Below are 25,087 nucleotides of genomic sequence, written 5' to 3'. Positions count from 1 at the left end.
ATTTCTACACATGTACTGTAGCAATGATGGTGCACTCTGCCATGCCAGCTAAACCTTTCTGCAGCTTCTTTGCAATCGTATTTGGGCTTTGCTTCTGTAGGACTTGTTTTGTTTAGGAATTTATTTTTTTTTAACCTTTATCTGACCAGTCACAGTAAATTGTGCTGTTTTCCTCCCTGCCACCAACTCATATCACAAAAGGTGATCCACCCTGTGGCAGGTCAGTGACCAGGCACAGCAGTTGTTTTCCTCTCTTGCTTTTACCCATGCCCAGCTATTTAGTTTTCATCAACCCTCACTGGAAACAACACAGCAAGCTTTCTCTTTTTGACATAGCAGGGACCACCTGCTTGCTGGCTAAAGTGAATCTTGAATTCAGTGAAGATTCATGATGTAACATCCCCACAACTCTAACAAAACTTGCTTGAAGTTTGATAGATAATGGTGGAAGAAGCTAATGAATAAAATATGTTGTAATATCATTATTAACCTACATTGGCCCTGTTAACTGATATTTGCAGATAAAAGTACATATATCAATGTCAGTTACTGATATTTATCTGTTTTATCACATCAGTCTGCAACTCACTCATTAAGCTGTGCGTTTTCTACCACTTTTCCAGGTCTGGACTGCATAGGCAGCAGTCTAAGCAGAGATATCTAGACTTCCCCCTCTCAGCCACCACTCAGCTCTTCCAGAAGGATACCAAAACATTCCCAACATACCCACAAAACAGACCCATGTCCTGGGTCTGCCCTGGGTCTCCTCCCATTAGGAAATGCCAAAACCACCTCTTTTAGGAGGTGCCCAGGAAGCATCCTAGTCAGTTCCCTGAACAAACTCAATTATATATCTGCTTTCGATACTATGGAGCAGAGGCTGTACTCTGAGCCCCTCCTGAATAACCAAGCATCTCATGCTCAGTTGTTAAGGGGAAAGCTCATTTTTGCCATCATCTTATTCTTTAAGTCACCAATCACAGCTCATGGCCATATTGGGGTAGATTGGCCTAGATTAAGGTAGGAACCGCTAAATTGACCAAGTTCACCTTTGCATTCAGTTCTCTCAACTCTGTAGATACCGCACCGTGTTAAATAGTGTGATGAAGAGCTGAAAGGAGGAAAGTACTTTTTTATAATGAAGATTTCTTTGTTTCCTCGACACAAAGTGGGAAATAAATAACAACAAAGACAAAATAGGCATTGAGAGAAAATACTGATATCAGCATCAGCTACTGGCCAGATTACATTTTAAACACTGGTATTGGTTTCAGCTCAGAATTTTGCATCACTGGGTGTTTGAAAAGTATGACTAAGTTTTCTAAAGCAACTGAAAAGGAATTGTTTCAAAATGAAGACATACTTTGTTAACAGGTTCAGTGCTATGCAAATGAATCAAAGAATACACTGCTCCAACAATCCTCTTATAACAAGTGTTGATCTCAATGAATAATTCATTCGAGATTTGCACATAAAAATGAAAGACAGCTGGTGCTGCAAAGTTTAAGCCCTTCATATCTTTACCTTCATCTGTTCTCAACAATGCCTGTTTTTACTGTGTTAAGAGGAGATGAATTTGCCACTTTCAGTCATTATGGAGAGGCAGAAAATGCCAGCATGCTAGCTGTACTATTCAGCACTTGGACTAATGAGCATTACTCTCTGGTGATTATCAATTAGTAATGAAGTGGCAAATTGTCCTATCAGGCAAAACCAGCAGTATGAGCCCACGGAGAGGAGAATGGAACTGCAGCAGGCCTTGCAGGCAGCCGGGATGCTGCTGCTGTTTCCTTTCTGCATTTCCTCTTTTCATCTCTCCTCTTTGTCGTCTCCCTTTTTTTCTCTCCTCTCTCTGACCTCGCGCACTTGTCAGCCTGCTACGAAAAAGTGCAGTCCGACTCTAATAAAGCAGGAGTTGGCATCATCTCTTGCTTGTGGTTGTTGTTGTTGTTGTCGTGTGCACAGAGATGTGCAGCATTGAAAAGATGAAGGCAAAGACATGAGGTGGAATATGGATAAAAAGAATAAAGAGACCGCTAAGTCATTAGCACTATTAGTACAAATGTAGACACCCTCCAGAGGTCATCACCTAGCGTAGTTTTGATCAACACATGATAAAATCCTTTGTTATTTTAAGTGCTGTGTATCCAAAAACAGTGCAGGTTAACTGTATGAACATACTGTTATGATGTCCCTTCTCACCTGTTCTCTTTGGCTAAATGGATTTACAGTATTTCTGAACTGCTAACTCACATTTCCCAAGTCCACCACCCATTTTCCCAAAACCTTTAAACACAAATCTAAAAACTCAAGCTAATTCCCCAAAAATCCAATACTTTCCCATCAAAATCAAATAATAACTACAGAAAACAGTGACCTGTGTGCAAAACTGTGGTGAAGTCACACACACAGCAAGTAATACATCTATTCACAGAGACCATCTGTCACACACTACATCAAATAATTTAAGACACAGCAGCCAGTCAACAGAAAATGGTTATTTGAAGTGTGTACAGTGAAACACTACCATAGTCAGAGTGACATGACAGTGCTGAGTGTAGACAAAAAAGAAATAAGAAAAAAAAACAAAACAAATGAAAAGCACAGCACTGTAGGACACACATTCAGTCTGCACCATCATGTCTGTGCGCGAGGTCCAGCCAGAGGACCTCATCCACATCACAGGCAATGCGCTCCCGTGCCAGGCAACGGGGGGAAACCCCCTTGTGTGCCAAATCCAGCCTTGTCAGGACTCTACAGTAACATCGTCACATGCATGTTCCATTGCCTCCAATATATTCTCCCTGGTGTAGGAAGAATACACCTTCCACCTCCACACTGAGAAAACCCCTCTATTGGATTGAGGAAGGGGCTGTAAGGTGGATGGAACACGGTGATGTAGCGCTAGTTGTTTGCGAACCACTCGCGTATCTGGATGGCACGGTGAAAGTTCACATGTCCCAAACTATGACGTATACAGGGGGCACTGCTTGCCGATCCGGCTGTTCACACGGAGCCATGTGATCCTGTAGACCACCCAGGAATGTGAGGAGATGTCCGGTGTTGTATGGCTCGAGGTTAGCATGATGGTGAAGGACCCCCCCCAGTTACCAATGGCTGCACAGAGGGTGACATTGACACCCTGCTGGTCAGGGACTCCCACATGATGCGTGAAAAGGGTGCTCCTGCCACCCGCATGTGTTCGTTGTTCAATTCTGGGAAAGGGGGAGTGCACTTGGACACTGCACTGTAATGAACATCACAGTACTTGCAGTGTGGCGTACCGTATGCCAAATGTTGTACAGCATGGAACTGTGAATGTCCTGATGATGCTGCCACAAAGAACCTGCTCAGATTGGGTTGGGCTCTTTGTCCTCCTTCCCTCATTGTTATCCTGCGGACGAGGACATGGTTTGTTTTCTCAGTCGTCCTCGTCCCCTTCCTCCTCGTCCACCACCTTTCACACGCGCTCTTCCTCCTCTGCCTCTCTGTATGTGTCTGTCCATTGTAGATGCACAGGTGCCACCAGCACACTAAACTGACTTTTATCCTGCCCTGTTGATCTGGTCACATCATTTGACAAATGAGTGCTCAATTGTGAGTTGCTGTGTGTAACTCCTGACAGCAGTGTTGGAGTTGTGTTCACATTCTGCTGCCGGTGTTTACAGTTTTGCAACAATGTGTTCAGTGACTGAGACTGTGTTTAAGGTTCGGCAACATAGGTGTGAAGTGTGTTTAGTGACTGAGAATGTGTTTGTTGTTACAGGAAAAAGAGTGATTGAGTTGCACCAGATGTAGCTAAGTGCCAGAACTGTGTTCACGTTTTGGCCAGAAGAGTGAGTGATTAGAGAAGTTCATTTAGGCTACTGTGGATTTGATTCAGGGAATGGGGTTTAGTGTTTTAGCGATTGTGAAATACTATAAATTGTCTTGGTATAACTTTCCATCTTTATGCTCTAATAGTCTATTCGATCCCTCCATCATTTGTTGCTCATTCTGTTCAAAGCTAGCAGTAGTATTGAGATGTAACGGTGAGGACTGTAAAGTTTGTAGAAAGGTAAATGGGATGGAAAATGAATTGTGCTAGATAGTCCATTAAGACACTAATGTGGAAAGATTATGTAAGCACTTCTGCTTGGTTAGCACTGCAGTGGGTTTAAAAGAGATGATCTCTTTTCTTTTCACGTTCATTCTGTTCTTTTTTGTTTTTTAATTACAAGAAAAACTGGTTGGATTTTATCTCAGAAACAGATACACTTGTATTTGTGTGAACTTTTTTTTTTCTCATGATACCCATTCCAGTACTGTGTGGAAATCCATCCATCCATCAAATTAACCCTTTATCCAAACCCATTATAGTTTTGGGGAAGCTGGAGCTTTCCCAGCTGTCATAGTGTGAGGGGTGGGGTATAAGCAAGCAGCCGCTTCTGCTTCTGTTCTGATAGCTAACAGATGAAATTTAGCCAGACGCAGTGCTGTGCAAACAACAATTAGCTAGAACCCTGATTCATAGAACACTATTCTACACACATAGAGGACTTTATCTAGCTCACATCCAGGACTAATTTAGAATCACCAATTAACCTGTCTTTGGACTGTTGGAGAGGAAACTGAGTAAAATCAATATTTGGTATGATCACATTTCTTCTTTAACATATCCTGAACTCTCTCAGGCAAGTATTGAATACGGTGGCGGAAAGGACATCTCCCTTCCAACTAATCGCGTTTTACATAAGTGCCGAGCGACCGGCTACATACGTAGTACACCAAAGGCGGAGGAGACGAGAAATCGTAAGGTTATCGTACTTGGCAGGACATTTTCATTTGTACCTGCACCTTCAGACTCAAGATATGAAGGATCATACCTATGTTTTATCAAAGAAGAAGGGGTCCACATCACCAAAGAAGCGAAAATATCAAGGAACGAGATAATGCAACCAGCATCTTAATAAAATGTCGTCCTCTTCCACCTCACCTTAAACCTCATCTCGTAAACTGAATTCAGGGCTCTAACATATGAAAACATGCATAAACATGCTTATTTATTCCCAATATTGTTGCAATTACTTATTGTCAGCAGACGTGACCCTACAGTCTCCGGACAGCTGACGAGAGCCAGCTAAACAACAGCAGTTGGTTATAAGCTAACATTATACCAGCTAATCTTGGGATCGAGTGTCATAAAAATCACACTTTCCCTCTGATAAACAGTTTGATTCCATTCTCACTTTTTATTCACTAAGCTTCAGAGTCCAACAGTTTTACATCCACCACAGGCTAACAGCAACTAACAGAGGCTTACAGTTGCTAACAGGCTAACAGCAGCAAAAACAACAGTGCTTACTGATAAAAAAAAAAAAAAAAGGTCCATCATGTCCTCAGCAATCTCAGTATTGGTATCTCCTTTCACAAAGTTTTACAACCTCTTACAGAGTAAATAAAGGCTTCTCATCCAGCATAGGCAGCTTAGGTAAACAGCTGACTGACAGTTTTCCACAGATTATAAAAAAACTCTGGGGTGATATGGTCTAAACAGTAGTACTGTAGAAGCTAGGGTTGTGCACGACTAGTGGACTAGACGACTACCAGACCTACTAATCATTTAATCTAGTTATTAAGATTTTAATTGATGTCCAGTGCCAGTAAATTGTTGTCCTAAATGTTATGCAGCCATGTGTCACCAGATGGCGCTGCAGCCCTGACATCGTTGTAGACTCTGTTAATGTTATTGAATTAAATTTTTTTTCTAGGCCTAATATTGTTAGTTATTTTGAAGGCAAAAGAATACGATCATGGATACAAACAGCAGAAATTGGTTTTCGCCAAAGGGTAGCTGGGCTCTCCCTTAGAGGGAGCATAACCTTAAGTAGTCATCAGGAATAGTTCCCCAGGCTTTTTGAAGGACATTCAAAGCTCTTCTTTGGATGTTGGCAGCCTTTTTGTCATGGCCGGGGAGGAAACGGGCGAGGAAGGGCAAAAACGCAGGACTCCAGAGGTAACTTAAAAGGGCGTTTATTCAGGTAAGGGGGGAACACAAATACCAAAAAAACCTCGGAAGGGAGACGGAGGGCAGGCACAGGGAACACAGGAACACAGGAACACACGGGCACACAACGTCAACGACGCGACCAGGAGCATGGGAAACACAAGACTTAAATACACAGAGGGGCTGATGAGGGAAGAGGAAACAGGTGGGCACACAGGTGATTATGATTACCCTAACGGGGGGAAAGCAAAACTGAAGACAAGGAACAGACGACCATCAAAGTAAAACAGGAAGCCAGAAAGGGGGAGACAAAGACGCAGACGCAGACTAGACACCAGGAAAACATGTGGAACAAGATGACAACATAGAAACCGAGAAAATAACAAACACTAAGAAAACATAACACTGGGCCACCGGCCCAGGACATGACAGTACCCCCCCCCCTCAAAGGCCGGCCCCCGACGGCCACAAACAAAAGAAAAACCAAACCCAGACCAGGGCGGGAGGTGGGGGACCAGGACGGAGGGACCAAACAACACAAAACACAGGAACCCAAAACAGAACCACAGAGCAGAACCAAAAATCAACGGCAAGAGCCGGAACAGACACCCCAAAAAAGACAGAAGGCAACCAAAAAAAAAAAAACCGAAACAATCTTGGGGGTTAACAAGGGTCAGAAAAACAAAAACAAACACAGGAACCAGAACAAAAGGCGACGGCACAAGGCCGGAAACAGTGCAAGGAAACGCCCCGACCAAGAGCAAAAACAAACCAAAAACAGCAATCGGCAGGGGGAAAACAGTCGAAACAAAACCCAGGCGAAGAGGCAAAACAGTTCAGGAGGTCTGCTGGGACATCCAAGGCGGAAAACAGACAGTTCAGGGGAGTCCATGTGAAAACCAAAACAAAAATACACACAGTTCAAGGAGGTCGACCGCGCTCCCAGCGGCGGCGACGACGAGACAGGACTGGAGGCCGACCGCGCTCCCAGCGGCGGCGGCGGCGACGAGGAGACAGGACTGGAGGCCGACCGCGCTCCCAGCGGCGGCGGCGGCGACGAGGAGCAGGCACTGGAGGCCGACCGCGCTCCCAGCGGCGGCGGCGACGACGAGGAGGAGTCACTGGAGGCCGACCGCGCTCCCAGCGGCGGCGGCGGCGACGAGGAGCAGGCACTGGAGGCCGACCGCGCTCCCAGCGGCGGCGGCGGCGACGAGGAGCAGGCACTGGAGGCCGACCGCGCTCCCAGCGGCGGCGGCGACGACGAGGAGGAGTCACTGGAGGCCGACCGCGGGGCATGCGGCGGCGGCGACGGGGAGCAGACACTGGAGGCCGACCGCGGGGCATGCGGCGGCGGAGACGGGCGACCCCGGGCTCTGGTGGGGAACCCTCGGGCCACGTGGAGCGCTCGGACTGAGCAGAGACCCCCACCGGCTCGGACTGAGCGGGGCCCTCTGGCGCGGAGCGCGCGGACTGAGCGGGACCCTCTGGTGCGGAGCGCTCGGACTGAGCGGGACCCCCTGGCTCGGGGCGCTCGGACTGAGCGGAGACCCCCATCGGCTCGGACTGAGCGGGGCCCTCTGGCGCGGAGCGCTCGGACTGAGCGGGACCCTCTGGCGCGGAGCGCTCGGACTGAGCGGGGCGCTCGGACTGAGCGGAGACCCCCATCGGCTCGGACTGAGCGGGACCCTCGTGCGCGGAGCGCTCGGACTGAGCGGGACCCTCTGGCGCGGAGCGCTCGGACTGAGCGGGACCCCCTGGCTCGGACTGAGCGGAGACCCCCATCGGCTCGGACTGAGCGGGACCCTCTGGCGCGGCGCGCTCGGACTGAGCGGAGACCCCCAGCGGCTCGGACTGAGCGGGGCCCTCTGGCGCGGGGCGCTCGGACTGAGCGGGACCCCCTGGCTCGGACTGAGCGGAGACCCCCATCGGCTCGGACTGAGCGGGACCCTCTGGCGCGGCGCGCTCGGACTGAGCGGGACCCCCTGGCTCGGACTGAGCGGAGCCCATGGGCTGAACGGGGCCTACATAGTGAGGCACCGGATGCGTAGGCTGGGACCGCGGAACAGGACACACTGCTGCTTTATTGAGCAGCAGGGGCTGCTCGGGGAATAGCCGAGGTGCAGGGGACTGCGTGGAAGCAGGCCGGGAGACGACTGGCTGCGTGGAAGCAGGCCGGGAGACGACTGGCTGCGTGGAAGCAGGCCGGGAGACGACTGGCTGCGTGGAAGCAGGCCGGGAGACGACTGGCTGCGTGGAAGCAGGCCGGGAGACGACTGGCTGCGTGGAAGCAGGCCAGGAACTAGCTGACACTGGGGACCGAGGAAGAGCTACTGGAACTGACTGAGAGTGGAGTGGACAGGGAGCGACAGGAGCTGGGGCTGACTGAGTGCTAGGGGGAGCGACAGGAGCTGGGGCTGACTGAGTGCTAGGGGGAGTGACAGGGGCTGGAGCAGACTGAGTGCGAGGGAGAGCGACAGGGGCTGGAGCAGACTGAGTGCGAGGGAGAGCAACAGGGGCTGGAGCAGACTGAGTGCGAGGGAGAGCTACCGGGGCTGGAGCAGACTGAGTGCGAGGGAGAGCTACCGGGGCTGGAGCAGACTGAGTGCGAGGGAGAGCTACAGGGGCTGGAGCAGACTGAGTGCGAGGGAGAGCTACAGGGGCTGGAGCAGACTGAGTGCGAGGGAGAGCTACAGGGGCTGGAGCAGACTGAGTGCGAGACAGCGCTGCTGGCTGCGTGGGAGCAGCCTGAGGGCTAGGGAGATCTGGCTGCGTGGAAACAGAGAGGTGAGAGCTAGCTGACACTGGGGCCTGAGAGGGAGCTGACTGAGAGGGCACTAAAACAGCTGACACTGGGGACCGAGGGAGAGCGACTGGAGCTAGAGCTGACTGAAGGCGAGGGAGAGCGACTGGAGCTAGAGCTGACTGAAGGCGAGGGAGAGCGACTGGAGCTAGAGCTGACTGAAGGCGAGGGAGAGCGACTGAGGCTGACTGAGACCCTGCTGCTGCAGCTAACACAGAAGACCGATGCGAAGGCTTGGACCTGGCTGCCCCCACCCGCGGAACAGGTACGGGTGCAGAGGTCAGCCCGTCCGTGGCTGCCCCCACCCGCGGAACAGGTACGGGTGCAGAGGTCAGCCCGTCCGTGGCTGCCCCCACCCGCGGAACAGGTACGGGTGCAGAGGTCAGCCCGTCCGTGGCTGCCCCCACCCGAGGAACAGGTACGGGTGCAGGGGAAGCTGGAGCTAAGGGAGCTGGAGCAGGGTGAGCAGAGGGAGCTGGAGCTAACTGAGGGGTCTGGGACTGCGACTGAGGGGGAGCTGGAGCTACAGCTGACTGGGAACCCTGCGACTGAGGGGGAGCTGGAGCTACAGCTGACTGGGAACCCTGCGACTGAGGGGGAGCTGGAGCTACAGCTGACTGGGAACACTGCGACTGAGGGGGAGCTGGAGCTACAGCTGACTGGGAATACTGGGAAGAAGCTAAGGGAACTGACAGGAGTGGCTGAGAGGCTGCAGCAGTGGTCTGTGGTGCTGGCTGTAGGTGAAGGGTGGTGATTACAAAGTCTTTCACTAACCCGTGCAAGGAGTCCAACAGCCAAGGGAAACTGGCAATCAGGTCTTGAAGCCTGGTGGTGATGGCTTCCTGTTCCTCCTTACACGGGTCAGATAACAAGTCCAAGCATAATCGGTCCACTCTTCGGATCAGAATTTTCCTGCTCTCCTCTGAGAGGGAGGAAGCAGCAGAGTACATGACGTCATGAACAGGAACAGTCACTTTCGGGAACAGAACAGACTCACTCACTGTGTCGGTGGGCTGAAGTTGCTCTTTCTGCTGCTGAGAGCCAAACTTCCACCCCACGGAAGCAGGCTGAAGACTCGCCTGTGCAGACGGCTGGGATAGCCGTGGCGTTATACCATGCGGCGCCGGAAAAAACTCCTCCCGCAGCTGCCGGGAAACCCTCCTCCTCCCTTGCTGCTCCGTCTGTGAGAGGGAAGAGGGGCGAGCGAACGGAGAGGCAGGTGAGGGAGCGGCCGGCGCCAAAAACAGTCCGCCCACGGGGCAGACCTGCGGTTTAGGCGGGGGCGGTGAGCGGCGTCGCCGGGGACCATTCAAAAAAGCTGGTCCCCCCAGCGCCAGGCGAGTGCCGTTGTAGCGGCCGGAGCTTGCAGGGTCTTTACTATGGTCGCGTCGTTCTGTCATGGCCGGGGAGGAAACGGGCGAGGAAGGGCAAAAACGCAGGACTCCAGAGGTAACTTAAAAGGGCGTTTATTCAGGTAAGGGGGGAACACAAATACCAAAAAAACCTCGGAAGGGAGACGGAGGGCAGGCACAGGGAACACAGGAACACAGGAACACACGGGCACACAACGTCAACGACGCGACCAGGAGCATGGGAAACACAAGACTTAAATACACAGAGGGGCTGATGAGGGAAGAGGAAACAGGTGGGCACACAGGTGATTATGATTACCCTAACGGGGGGAAAGCAAAACTGAAGACAAGGAACAGACGACCATCAAAGTAAAACAGGAAGCCAGAAAGGGGGAGACAAAGACGCAGACGCAGACTAGACACCAGGAAAACATGTGGAACAAGATGACAACATAGAAACCGAGAAAATAACAAACACCAAGAAAACATAACACTGGGCCACCGGCCCAGGACATGACACTTTTGTTCTGTTCTCTGTCAAGATGATCCCACACTGCTTCAATAATGTTGAGGTTCAGGCTCTGGTGAGACCAGTCCATGACTGATACTTAAATAGTGCCTTTCGTTTAAAGTTGCTCAACTTGAGTAGGAAGCTGCTTTCTATTACAAGGCTTATTCACCCAGTTACACACACATTCACAGGGCTCTAGCCAGAAAAAATTCACAGCTGGCGGTATCGGACGACCACTTGCTAATAGCCGCTTGTTGCTAATTGTGGTGATATCGATCAGTTCTGATGGCGAACTGCTGAAATTCTCTGCTGGCCGCCTGGCACAGCGCCTTTTCTCCCTTTTCCCTTCTTCAAGAATGGCTTCTTGACAGCCACCCTACCATTGAGACCATTTCTGATGAGGTTTCTGTGAACAATAGATGAATCAGCTGAAGGGCCAGATGCATCTCGCGGGTCCTGTGTCAGATCATCATGCAATGCTACTGGGCTGAAACGTCATGGAAGTTTGCCACTGTCTCTAAGAGTCAAAACACAAAACTGGGATTTGTTCCCAAATCAATTCACAGTATTCTGTCAAAACAAGAAGAACAACAAAAGTTGTCAGTGTTTTCTGATGAATTTACAAGTGTATTCATACCTGAAAGTATTTTTAAAAAACAGCAAAATAAACTGGTGATTCTGAGCCCTCAATCTGTCTTTTAGTATAAAATATATTTATCTTTTGTAGGCCTCAAAATGCTTTCTGCATTTACAGCCTAATAAAGGTAATAAGGGTGCATAGCGCTATCTGAAGTCACCTAAAAATTAAGAGAGTTTATTTGACCTAATTTACTATGTTGCTCAGGCATACAAGAGACTTCTTAAAAGAGACTGAAATATCAGACATACTGTAGACTCCTTTGTTCTCCTGCATTCAGTGTCCATACAATGGCTAAATGAAACATGAGCTTCATCCCAGGTTTAGTGACTGACAACCAGACAATGTGAAGAGAGACAGCAGGCAGCTTGGTTCAGCAGACCACCAGCCAGCAGTTCACGTAACTGCCCAAGTGCCTGCCAAATGCTTTTTATAGTAATCGTAAGACACCTGCTGTCACAGGCATGTTAGCGTAGATGTCAAAGTAAGTGGTAAACCTCTGTTATATGAGATAAGCATCACCTTTGCATTAAAGTGGCATTCTACAAGTTTGATCTAATTTAGAACCATTTGCCATCATCGTCTCGAGCTGTAAACACTGCCTGCATGCTGTCATATTCCTTTTTTATTTATCATGCCTACTTGGGTGATGTACTTTAACTAATGTAATTTCCAACACCAGCAGACATAACAGCCAGTAATCATCTTATTTCATGCCAGAGAGAACGATATTATAAATGTAATAATGCAAAGTAGACAAGTGTGCAGGAAAACACATTTATGTGGTTACTTTATATTCCCTTTGGGATCAGCCATTCCGAATACTGTTTCCTAGGCCATGTTTGTTTATTTCAATCTGAAGGAAAATCTTCACTGTGACTTCTTTGGCTCCTTTGCTATTTTTGACTTGTGAAAATGAGATTGAGATAGAGATGACTGGGAATACATCTGATTGGTGAATGATGATACACAGGCTCTGACAGAATAAGATGAAGCACTGCACCACTGTTACAGGTGCAAGTGCCACTTTCAGTGGTTTTTCAGCTTTCATATGGGAGGAATGATGAATTCTTGGATGAGCCACCTGTTATTTTCCTTGTCACTACTGTAAATGTAATTATTATCATTATTTGCTACATGTAATTCAATCAAACTGTTTTGGGACTGGAAAAAAAATGTAAATTAATATTAAAAACCCTACATGATTCAAATCTTCTTGTGTAACCTAGAACTGCGTTCATGGTGGATGTTATTTTTAATCCAGTGTGTCCCTTTGTCCCACTTATTCCCAATGTCTATTGGATCTCCTTCTGTGCTTCAAACAAGCAAAACTTCCACTTGATTTTTATTTTGTGGATGTGAACAAAGTAGATTGGGATGTCAGTGACTCTGATGCTGAAAAGCCCAGAAAATAGCTGGGTAGTAGCCAGAGACCAAGTCCTCATAACCACTGATTATCTTCTACCAGTTTGAGACAGAGGTTGATGTTTGCTGAAGTGGTCAGAGCAGTCTTCAACAGCATTGTCTATAAATAGCCAAAATCTAAGTAGTTTAGAGGTGCTCATGGAGATAACACTGAAAGGGAGATTGGTCAATTTTATAAATGTGTGTGAGTGTGCAGTAATTTTAAATAGAATCCAAATTTCAACAGAATGCCGTTGATTTCCTTATTAAAGAATCATACAAATGTAATCCCTCTTAATCATTGCCTATGACCCACTGGAAGTGTGTGGGGGCGTGTATTTATCTGCTTATGTTATTTTTGTTTTGCTGCGTTTCAGACATTTCTGGGCTCCAGCCTGAGCAACGGATGCCCTGCTCAAAGAGTCCTGCCGCACAATGTTAAATCTTAAAAACAAGGTTACATCACTATTGTTCTCTGCTCTCAGTTTTTTTTTTTCTAAATAAGGAAACTTTTGATATCTACGTAAGAGATTTTAGCCAGAGCCAAAGGAAGACTATCAGCATTGTAAGAAAATTATGAATTACAATTTCATCATTTATTTAAGCATATTCAACATTTTCTTTCTTTGTTAGATGGGCACAAAATCTTTCTGTCAAATTAGGTAATAGACCCATTGACTGGGCCAGTCATTGCTTACATGTTTAGTCACCCACAAATGCCTATTTTAGGCCAGGAGAAAGCCTGTACTGTATGAAGAGCTGATATTTGATGAGGACACAAGATGAAGCAACATTAGCAAGGATGATATTACTGGGGTGATACTCATTGTCTGGTGTTCTCCACACAGACCCAAACAAATACTTTAATCTTAGTTTTATCTGACCCGTAGTCTTTGCTTCTCATGTTCTGAGTCAATCAGCTGCCCTTTTCCAAACTCCCATCAGGATGTCATGTGCCTTTTAGTGAGAAGTGGTTCCCATCTACCCACTTTACCATAAAACCCTGATTAGTAGAGTGCTACATTGATGGCTGTATAACTGATGCACCTGAACTCAGCTGTGAGTGCCAATATAACGGATCTCAATGCTCATGTAGCGAGATGTTTCAACAATATTTTTTTATACATGGAACTCATTTTAAATGGCAGACTTTAACGATGTCTTTTTGATATAAATAAATTGTTTGCTCACTCCTTCCCTTTGGATGAATCACTTTTTTTCCCCCTCTGCAGATGACAGTGTGTGAAGACGAATAATATTAGAGGGAAGACAGCAGAACTCACTTAAAGTCCACGCTGTGCCACAGCTGGTGTTTGTGCTCCTATCACTTGCCGTGTCTCTCAGAAGAGCAGTCCATTATGCCTCACGTCTGCGACACCTCTGCTGAGTATCTTGTTTGAATCAGCCCTAAAGATGATTTCAGACTGAGCAGTCTATATTCACTAAGTGCGTCTCATGTTGTGGCTGCTCCTCTGAAGTGCGGGGAGAAAGCTGTTCACGTCGAGAGAAGCAGGCTATGTTTGTGTTAAGAGCAATTGAAAAAGAAATGCAAAGCAAATCTGTCTCTGACAACAAAAAGCAGAAAGACTGCAGAAATATAAGATGCTAAACCTTTAACACGGAGTGATGTCATCCTCTTCAAACCTTATTGGCTGTGAAATTAAGCTGCTGTGAAGTCTGCATGGAAACATTTAAAACCCAATCCCTCCCCTACTTTTTTAATCACCTGCATTCTTTTTTAAGAATCAAATGGCAGCCAGTGAAGTAGCCGCTCTAGCTCATAGCTTGTTATTACTTAACTGTCACCCAGTCTGACTGTGTGCCAAAAAGCAAAGCTAAGAAATCACACGGAGGTTTGACAGCTACGTGGTCTGAGCCATTGTCTTCATTTTAATATTTTTATGACACACCGATGGGCAAGTACAAGAGAAGTTGATGGAGCTTAGCATGAGTAATTCTGTAATAAGAGAGTGTGATTAATCCTAAAGTGTGCCACTGTGTACTCTCGGCAGTGATGTATTGTTCTTTCTGAGCACAGTTGGAGAGACGGTTTGTGGGAGGTGTGGGAAAATCTAAGCGTTATGGTGTAAAAATTCACAGTTAATATGAAAGGCAGGCGATTATTATTATTTACCTTCTTTCATTAAAGAGGTAATGTTTAGTAAAGCAGTACAGCGTAAAATTATTTCATTAAAGGGGACCTACTGTAATTGTTATTTTCTGTTATACTACTATTTCTATGATAATGAGGTCAGTGTACTGTATGCACTGTATGCATAAGTATTCCCTCTGAGCCAACAGCTCACACTTCAGGCTGCTCTTAAAGCTCAATTCTTGGCCTTTTTTCTACTCTTGGCTGTGTATGATGTCAGGAGGAGGGCATAACCTCTATATGGTCATCTCAGGCATGCAGCTCTGATAGCAGTTCCACTCACCTGCCATCAAATCTTTTGCTCTGAGGGGCAGCCAATCAGAAGGCAAGAGTTAAGGAAGCTAAAACAGCTAGTTTTGCCACTCACACAGTACCTCCACATCAGTGCTGGAAAAGGAGGAGAAGAAGTCTAAACTGGAAACAAAGAAATTGCTGAGTTTTCTTTCCACAAAGTTTAATCTTCTGAAACTGTTACAACATCTGTATAATCTGTGAATCTCTGAGCTTCTATACCGATATATTATTATAATGGTGGTAAAAGCCAACACGATTGTACACTTATGTCTTCAACCTGGCTGTGGGGGCAGTGGCACAACGTGCCAGGTTACAAAAATCAAGAGGTTTGTGTGCAACAGCGCATGTGATGTAAATTTGATGTCAACGTTGGTGCCAATTGACTGGTACCCGAATGGGCCTTGTCTTCGGCCAACAGTAGTATAGTTTCCACCGGCATGCTGTTGGCCACTAGCTCAGGAGGCAGTTGTTAAGCCAGACCCGTTCTGGGAACTTGCTGCCTTTTCACATGCAGAAAAGCATAAGGATAAGCTACAGTAGCTTTAATAGCATGCTGTGTTTGAGATTTGCCAACTGGATGGTGGCTGAGATTGACTTTGTAACCTTCATGAGCTAACATTATGCTCAGTTCTTGTTTTTTTGAGAATAGTTTTTTTTTTAATTATGTATCCAGAAATACAGATAGACGAGTAAAGAAAAACATGAATGAAAAACGCACGTGGTTTTTGTGCAAGTAAAAAAAAAAAAAGTAATAAAAGATGAAGAGGAGAAATATTTCAACCTGGCTTCCTGACCTGAATTGACCTTTTAATGCCACAAAGCAAAACATACTCATAACTGTCTTTTTGAAATCGTTGAAAGTTTTATTCTTATAGCAGCAGCCATCTTTGTCGTTGGCATTTTACTTGTCACTCAGTGCTTTGTGATTTTTCACATAACCAGCAAAAGAAGACTCAGTGTTTTTGATGCTGTCAGTTCTCAACCAAAAACCACTAAATTTAGACACAGTCTAGCCTGTCAACACCCAAAACCAACTGTGTTGTGTCAGACTCTTTCACAGCTGTTAATCAGGAATGCGTCTCTGGAAGATGTGATTTAGCATGCTGTCTCTCTTTTTCTCCCCTTTTTTCTTTTAGATCTTTTTTCCACTGATCTCAAGCTGTTGCTTTCAGCTCTATGTTATATTCCCTACTCCTCCTGACCCCGAAATAGATCCATTACACCCTTAACAATAGTCTCAGAGAAGGGCAAATTACACAAAGCTGATCTAGGTCCTCTTCAAGTGGAAACAAAGAGTAATTCTTAACTGGTTCAATTTAAAACAGTAGATTGGACATGTTCTCCTCAAGAAATTATACCTCTTCTTACCCCACATTTTCTAACCATCCAATTTAAGACAGTGTGATTCAGTGAGTTCATTGTTTTATTGCTTCAATGGGACAAAACATTTTTAAGTAATGATTTTATTCTGTCAGTTTTGCAATGCAATTCATTATAATATATCCCACAGTTGCAACTTAGCACGCAATTGGTTTCATACAGTGATTGAGTGTAAGCTCTTTCAGCCAGGGCTCCATGCTGCAGTGAGAGAGAGAATGAGCTAAAGTTACAACATCTGAATGGGGCAGATGTTTGCTGCTTAATTTAGCATGAATCCTGGGCCAGTACCACCCTTTTCCCTGCTTATAAACAGTCCACACAGAATGTTGCACTGCTGATCAGTCATACTGCCAACAGTAGCTCTCCCATAGCTTAAGGCAATAGGTCTCAATTAGCTAAGCAAAAAAACAAGAGATTTACTGCAATACAAATGAAATATTGTGTTTGTTGTTTTACCAGAGATTTAGAATCTGTTTAGATGTGGTGCAAGCACGTACAGTTAGGTCCATAAGTTTTTGGACAATGGCATGTTTTTGTAGTTTTGCCTCTGTGCACAGCACAGTCAATTTAAAATCAATCAAGGTGTGACTGAAGTACAGAATTCCAGCTTTAATTTACAGGATTGAACTAAAATATTGTATTACCTATTTAGGAATTACATACATTTTAATACATTGTTCTGCATTTAAAGGCTGAAAAGTAACTAGACAAGCTAAAATAATTTTAAATATGAAGACTGATTTTAATGCTTTGATGAAAATTATTTGCAATCAATGACTGCCTGAAGTCTAGAACCCATGGATATCACCAAATTCTGTGTTTCTTCCCTTGAAATGCTCTGCTAGGTCTTTACTGCAGCTGCCTTCAGTTCCGTTGTTTTCATAATCCATTTGCACTATAAAGCGCTGTCCAATCAGTTTTGCAACTGAATGGGAATTCCAAAAGGGAAACCAGACAACCACAGAGAGAGGACAGAGAGACCAGACAGACACGGGGACTTGACTTGGGAAAAAGAAAGGGATGACAAAAGAGTCCAACTAAAACAGTCCAGTGGGTTGACATGGACATAGGGCAGTGGAGATATATCAGTTATGGGGAGGTCGCTCAAGGAACATGGCAGTTCAGAAGGAGAGACAGAGCAGTTCAGGAGGCTGGCTAGGAACAGAGAGGCTCTGGGGGCCGGCCAGGCAGAGCAAGTCTGGAGGACGGCCGGGAGGCCTGCGGCAAAGACAAAACAGTTCTGGAGGCCAGCTGGGTGGCCAGCGGCGGAAATGAAGAACTTAAGGGGGCCAACCGGGAGGCCAGTTATCAAGACCCTCAGGTGACTTGGCAGGGGGCCAAGCACACAGTCTCTGATAGAGTTGGCTTGGGAACAATAATAACAGACTTATTTGTTTCTGGCTCGGAACATGAAGTCTTATTTGTTGCCAGCTCAGGATGTTTTATTTGCTGTCTCAGAAAAGAGAAAACAGCTGACTATAAAACAAAACATTAAGTCTTTGAGGTGGCTACTTCAGGCAGAAGAAGAGGCCTGGTGCTGGCACACATGGGCAGTGTATCAGGAGTAAGCTGAGGCTGCACAGGGCACACAGCATCAGTAGGCTAGGGCTGCGCTGGGCTTACAGCTTTGGAGAGCTGGGACAGTGCAAACTAGTTGGAGCTGTGCAGAGCTCACAGAGTAGGTACACTAGGGCTGTTGGTCCCGCCTTCAGGACCCACGCTTTTTCCTGCGTGGATGTAATGGCAGTGATGAGGGGTTGGGCTGAAGGAGTGCCATGGGAGATCTGTCAGGGTGAAAGAGTGGCAATGGATTGTAGGAGAGAAGATGAATCACACACTGTGACAGGGCTGCCTATACCAAGCCATACTAGAGTTTCTTTCTTAGCAGAGTTACTGAGTGTCCAGGAATCTTTGGGGCAGTGGCGTGGAAGAAATGTACTCATGAGAGAAAGCTACTTGAATCAGTCCCGTGTAATCTTCTGATTACAGTGATACAGAACAAGTGAACAGAATCTAACTAAATAGAAAAGGAGAAACAAACCATGGAGACAAGACACAGAGAGACAAGACATGGGGACATGACTGGGGAAAAAGAAAGGAATCATAAAAGATAACTAAATAGTGCATAGCCAAAAAGATGAACTAGAATACAAACAGCAACTACCAACAGAGGATATAATAAATGCCAAAGAAAACTTGCAATCTAGCTAATATTATAAAAAAGCCAAATAAAAGTACAAGTAATGCTAAAAAACCAAAAGGAATCAAGACCCAGGGACCATAAAATAACAAGGGAACAGGCCTTGTCTTACCATGAAAACTGTTTATCAGTCAATTCTCCAAGTACCAACTACTAAGTAGTAGGAACTGCAGTGACCAGAGTGCTGCAGCCTTTGTAAGCTCAGTATATCTAGTCTCACATGAACCAGTTCCCCACCTGCTGTAGTTTTGGTTAGCTTGCAGTGGATCTCTAGAGGAGAAAAAGGACTACTGTTGCTACCACAGATCCAGGACAGTGTTGTAGTCTAACCAATCAAAAGTACTGACATTCTGTACTTAAGTAGAAGTACAAGTACTTGTGTTAAAAAATACTTTGGTAAAAGTCGAAGTACTGGTTCAACTTCTTTACTTAAGTAAAAGTAAAAAAGTACAGGCTCTGGAGTAGCAGGGGGGCACGCCAAAGTAGCAGGCACCTTATGATCAAGACTTTTGCTGTCCTCCATGGGTGTCTTTTCCCATCTGTTTTGTTTTTATGAGTACTATCCCCTAAATTTTACTACTTTTTAAAGACTTTCATTCAGTACTCCCATAAATATATCAAAGTTACTATAAATGAACAACTTCTACTATGAAAGGAAGACATTCCACAGCCAATGTGTTCACAAACCATTACTTATATGCAATGCATCTCATCAATGTTATGGTTTAATTTTAAACAGAGGTGGCAAAAGTACTGACATTCTGTACTTTAGTAGAAGTACAAGTACTTGTGTGAAAAAATACTTTGGTCAAAATCGAAGTACTGGTTCAACATCTTTACTTAAGTAAAAGTAAAAAAGTACAGGCTCTGAAATGTACTCAAAGTAAGAAAGTAAAAGTAGCTCTTTGGAGGATGTTTCTACCTGCTATTTTTGTGTAAAGCTAACTGAACCTCATTATATATTATTGTAATAATATAAAATAATACATGAGAATACAAGCGGTATTCCAATCTAAATTTTAATCCTAATGAATGCTCTCAGCTTGAATCTGTTATGTAGGACACAAACTGTTAAAGGGAATTTAAACACAGCTCTGTTCTCTGTGTCCTCCATAGTAGAGGGTGACTGTGTCTCCACCTAAACACAAACATGAGGATACTCAGGGGTTACAGTGGGATTCAGCAGGTGGAGGAACCCTAAGATCAGCTGTAGTGGCTCTGCATGGGGAGAAGAACCACAGCTTTCTGTTGTGAGCTGCAGTAAATGATGTTGGTGAGCAGGCTGTGATCAGCTGACCTGCTGCTGCTGCTCTGAGGTTTACTGCTCTGTGTGGATGAACTGAATTCACAAAGATGTAACCCAGTATTTCACAGCTATCTTAGCTGATCTCCATCCCCTACACTGACAGCATGCAGGAGGGGTGTCCAAACTTGCAGCCCGCCCACTTCCGGTCCGCGAATTGATGTAAAAAAATAACATACAATTTGGCCCTTTAAGTTACTTTTTTGACATTTCGCCTTCCCAATTAAGAGGGTTAAGTGACTGGAAGTGGGCGGGGCCGGAAGCGGCCCATGGGTCGCAAGTTTGGACACCCCTGGCATACAGGCTGTATAAATGTTGGATTCAGTCAATGAATCTCAGCATCAGCAGCTTTGATTCAAACTCATCTCTGCTGCACTGATGTAACCTGTAACTCTGACCATGAACACAAACACTGTGCTCCAGTCCAACACAGAGCTTTACTGTAAATACAGTACAACAAGCTGACCTGTTTATTACGTACTAAACTGCAGTATTTTCATACAATCTTTGAATAACACAAAGTCAGCACACCTCAGTTTGTTTTCCAGTCCTTATTTTTAAATCTAACCTCTCTTCTTCCTCTCCTGTCCTCTTTCTCCATCTCTGAGTGAACTTCTCTCTCTTTGCTCTCCCTGTAAATACAGCAGCTCTTCTTTTACCTAGCAGACACACTGTGTGACAAACTGCACACACTTTGTGTGTTTGCTGATACTTCTTAAGCGTTTAGAAACGTTGCATTTACCTGCCACACGTTACTCCCTTTATGCTCGCTCCTCTTCAGTAGCGTTAGCTAAGCTGTTTATGTCCCATGAGCACAACTTACAGACTCGGTCCGGCCCGCTGTAACCCCTGATTATAGCGCTATAAATGATACATAAATTATATGGCTTTGTGTATTTAATCCCTTTGTACCCGATAAGCCCCGGTGATGGAGGATACGCCAGGACGATTGTCTCTTATATGTTATTATTCCTCCGTTTAGGCACAGATAATTTGATGATTGACGGCGCACTGACCGGAAATGCAAACTTTCCTCTGACGTGTTAAAAAGTAATGACTCTGTTCTGAAAATGTAAGAAGTAGAAAGTACAGATACTTGTGTAAAAATGTAGGGAGTAAAAGTAAAAAGTACTCAGAAAAATAAATACTCAAATAAATTACAGATACCTAAAAAATCTACTTAAGTACAGTAACGAAGTATTTGTACTTCGTTACTTCCCACCTCTGATCATGGGACAACAAGAATTTTCTTGGAAAAAGCTACAATAATAACCTGGGTACTAAGTCACCTGGGAGGGCTCTTGCTAGCCAGTTAGCAGCAAATTTCAAAATAAGAGTAATTCCCTAGTAAATCACAATGACATTGTTCTCTTGAGTTGGCAAATTACCTTCCAACTGTTACTGCACCTGAGTAGCCCACGCAAGCAAAGTGTCTCTTTAGGAAACACTGAAGTACATTTAGTTGATGGTGATGGTGAGCAGTCTTCTGTTTGAAGAGTAGCAATCTTTTCTTCTTCTTCTTATCCCTGCAAGGTGGCTTAAAAAAGTGAGATTTGTTCAGAGATCTACCAGCCTGCATCAAACCCTGGCCTGCCAAATTTCAGGGCCACTCACAAGTACTTACCAAGGAGGCGTCATCAGAGCAGTCATCTCTTCTCATCAGAGAACATGCACTATAGTCTAAATTTGCTTTTTTTTTTTCTTTCCTTTTTTGCCTTGAATGTGCCTTGGAGTTCAAATTGACCGATTCTAAATTTTGCATTTTTGTTATGGCTCTTGGTTTTAATCAGGAGGATTTGGGGGCATTCAGAAGGAACCTTAGATGCTAACACTAGCATTGTGTAACCTCTGTAAAATGCTATCTGTATACACTGCTTTTTAAAATTTTTTACTAGGACTTTGCAGAGCTCAAACCAGCTCTATGATTGTGTTTTGTTAAGCCAAATCAATCACTCGATGCCAGAACAATCTCTAAACATTAAAATGTGAGTTTTATCTGTTTTTACAACCAAAATGCTGCATTACACATCTTTTAGAAAGGTCTCACAACCCTGCCAGGTGAGCTCATCTTAGCTTAAAGATGTTTTTGTGAATTTAACCTTTGAAGTTTGAACTAAATGGGCAGTTGATATGAACAAGTTCTCATTACACCAATTTTTTTTTTCTTTCTTAAATTTGATCTTTTTAGATTTAGCAGTTTACCTAGTGGCAGCTTACTTTCAAAAGGTATACCTGTTATACTGTAAGATTGAATAAAGACAGAAGACATAAAGCAGCATTTTTCTCTACATGTATCAGATTCACAGCCTGTTACATTTTTTTATAGTTACAAAATTCCTAAGTTAACGCAAACAAATGAGACTGCAGAGCACATTTTTCTTCTGCTGCATCTTCTCCTGAGCTACCCTCATTTTCTCAGCAAAGGGACAGGTTAACCAAAACAAACGAGTCTCCAGTGCCTCAGAAAGTAGGAAGTGAAGTTGATGAAGGGGGGGGCTGCAGAGGCCTAAAGCTTCTGATGCTTCATCGCTCATGCACTGCAGTGTCATGAGGGAAGAGCCGCAGGTGGCTGCCAATGATGGATGCTGAAGTCACAGTATAATCTTTCACCCTTTCAAAAATTGTTTGAGAGGCAGGCTGTCAAAGGGCCACTGCAAAGCAGAGCCTTTCTGCCTGGTACAGAAATTTAATGTCGACTCATGACTGTATCTGGGGACGATGGTGCAAAATTGAAATCTCAGTCCTGGTGGCGGCCAACTGACAGAGTGGTTATTGTACAGCTTATCAGCAGTGAAATTGAAAGGGGGGGATTTGCCACTCTCTGTGGGGAATATTTCCCTCCATCCAAAATGTTAGAAAGGAAACAGCTGACATCGACATCCGAGAACTAGCCTACTTTCACCTTCCACAACCCTGAAATAAGAAAACAAGAAGACTTTCAAAGTTTCGGCAGCCCTGTCCTCTCTGCAATGATTTAACAAACAATCATTCAGTGCGGAAATTTGATTGAGGAGGATATGGAAATGTGATTCATTGAGTGCAGGGTGGCATTTATTTTCTCTTGGCCTTTTCCTCTGAGGAATATTTATGGAGGAGCTAACTCAATTGTAAGAGCGAGGAAATCAAGACGGCCATTTTTCACACCACAATAAGATTAGTGCAACATGACAGCGATTACACAGGGTGCTTATAATTTGCAGCAACAGGACGCTGATTCAGTACAGCCATTTTCACCCTGAGGACATTGCTGTCGTGCTATTTAGAAAAAAACAAAACAGGCAGTTCATTAAATTTTGTTGATTCCAAATGAATCAGACATCTCAAGGTCTCAGGTACTGTACCTATGGATCCTGTGTGAATATCTTGCAGCTACTGCTGCTGCACAAATAGTCTTCTCATTCAGTGCAGTTATGGAAGTCTTCTTTAGCAATCATATGAAAATGAAATTCATTTTTTCCCCTTCATCAGCCTGCAGCCTCCATTAGTTAAAGCAAATGTGAAAAGTCTAAGACTGAGACCTGTCTGCATAAAGGAAATGTTTTCCTGCAGACAGGCTGCATCACTTTGATGGATTGCTAAGTATTGTCCATGTGCAGCAGAGTGAAAATCATATTACTGTATCATGTTTTGAAAATGTCACTGGGAACGTGTGGAAAGCAAACCATGCGTTCGTTTCCCAGATTTATTCATTTATTGTGTGATTTTCTGTTTGATTCCAGGCCTGAAGCGAAGTTACTCCTGTGAAGTCTGCAGCGTCACACTCAACTCAGTGGCACAGTACCATGCACATCTGCAGGGCTCAAAGCACCAAAACAAGTGAGTGGATCACACTGCTGTTCACTGCAGCCAAACAGCTAAGTTCCACTTCAAACTGCTAATGCTGCTGTGGCAAAAGCTAACGTTTTCTTTGCTTTCATTGCTCCACTGCTGAGACAGAACACTCGAGCTTTAACTGGAGGTAGCCAGCGAGATTTTTTTTCTCCAATTTTATTTTAGTCTGCAAATTAAGGGACAGTCAATTAAAGGAAATTAACACTCTAATTTAACCTCATTTTAGCTGTTAGCTGTTGCTAACTGGTGGCTCAGGGGCCTACAGGAGAGCTTAAACACTTGTGGAATGCAGTCTAGAGGCCAGCCAATCAGTTTGGTGACTCCCTAGTAAGCTGATTTTTACTTCACCACAAAATGTATTCTTACTAAAATAATGGCTAATCAGATGCTGAATTACTGTCAGATCTTGGCATCAGCTTTTAATGAGCTTTTTCCTACTATAAACTACCATTCTTTTGACTTTCAACCAACCAGTTTAGCCAAAAACCATCCTCCAGTGCTGAAAAACAAGTTCCAAAACCTGTGTTTCCTCTAAAAGCCACTGACTCCAAAAGTGAGTCAAAACCTACAGACTCAGAAATCAACTACAGGGGTGAAATTAACATGTTTACTGTATAGCACATGAAGCCAATTTTTTAGCTGATTTACAGGGAGAAGGGTTGATTTAATTAACTATTAATTTTTTAATCCTCTTTTTCTTTCAGCTGCTCCCTTTAGGGGTTGCTACAGCAGATCATCTGCCTCCATCTCACCCTATCCTTAGCATCCTCTTCTGTCACACCAACCCTCTGCATGTCCTTTTTCACTACATCCATGAATCTTCTCTGTGCTCTTCCTCCTATATATCCAGTATATCCACCACTCTCCTCTACACATGTCCAAAAATCTCATCCTTTCCTTTCTAACTTTTTCTCCAAACTACTCCATCTGAGCTGTCCCTCTGATATACAGTACTTGTCAAAAGTTTGGCTACACCTTCTAATTCAGTGTTTTGTCTTTATTTAAAAATTGTCTGCATTGTAGATTAATGCTAAAGTCATCCAAACTGTGAAGATAAGAGGGATAAGAGTCTGTCGAGAATCAAAACCTGCTCCATCAACTCCAGACTGCAGCTTATTCCATTCAAAGTTGTCCATCGGCTGCACTTCTCTAAAACCAAACTTAATAAACTATTTCCCTCTGTTTCTCCTACTTGTGATAGATGTAAATCAGATGATGGGACTCTGGGTCATCTGTT

The 25,087-nt window shown here is 44.8% G+C and overlaps 1 protein-coding gene across 1 annotated transcript in view; it reads left to right on the top strand.

The window, feature by feature from the left end:
• LOC115785873 (zinc finger matrin-type protein 4-like) overlaps positions 1 to 25,087 on the top strand; it is a 102,912-nt gene that overhangs the window by 47,224 nt on the left and 30,601 nt on the right. The window contains exon 4 of the mRNA XM_030737792.1: positions 23,739 to 23,835. Within this exon, the coding sequence (XP_030593652.1) occupies positions 23,739 to 23,835 (97 nt within the window). The remainder of the gene's footprint in view (positions 1 to 23,738; positions 23,836 to 25,087) is intronic.

This window comes from Archocentrus centrarchus, chromosome 9 (assembly GCF_007364275.1).
Source record: "Archocentrus centrarchus isolate MPI-CPG fArcCen1 chromosome 9, fArcCen1, whole genome shotgun sequence".
NCBI lineage: Eukaryota > Metazoa > Chordata > Actinopteri > Cichliformes > Cichlidae > Archocentrus > Archocentrus centrarchus.
The sequence above is the reverse complement of the archived record's forward strand: the minus strand, read 5'-3'. Positions and strand labels throughout refer to the sequence as shown.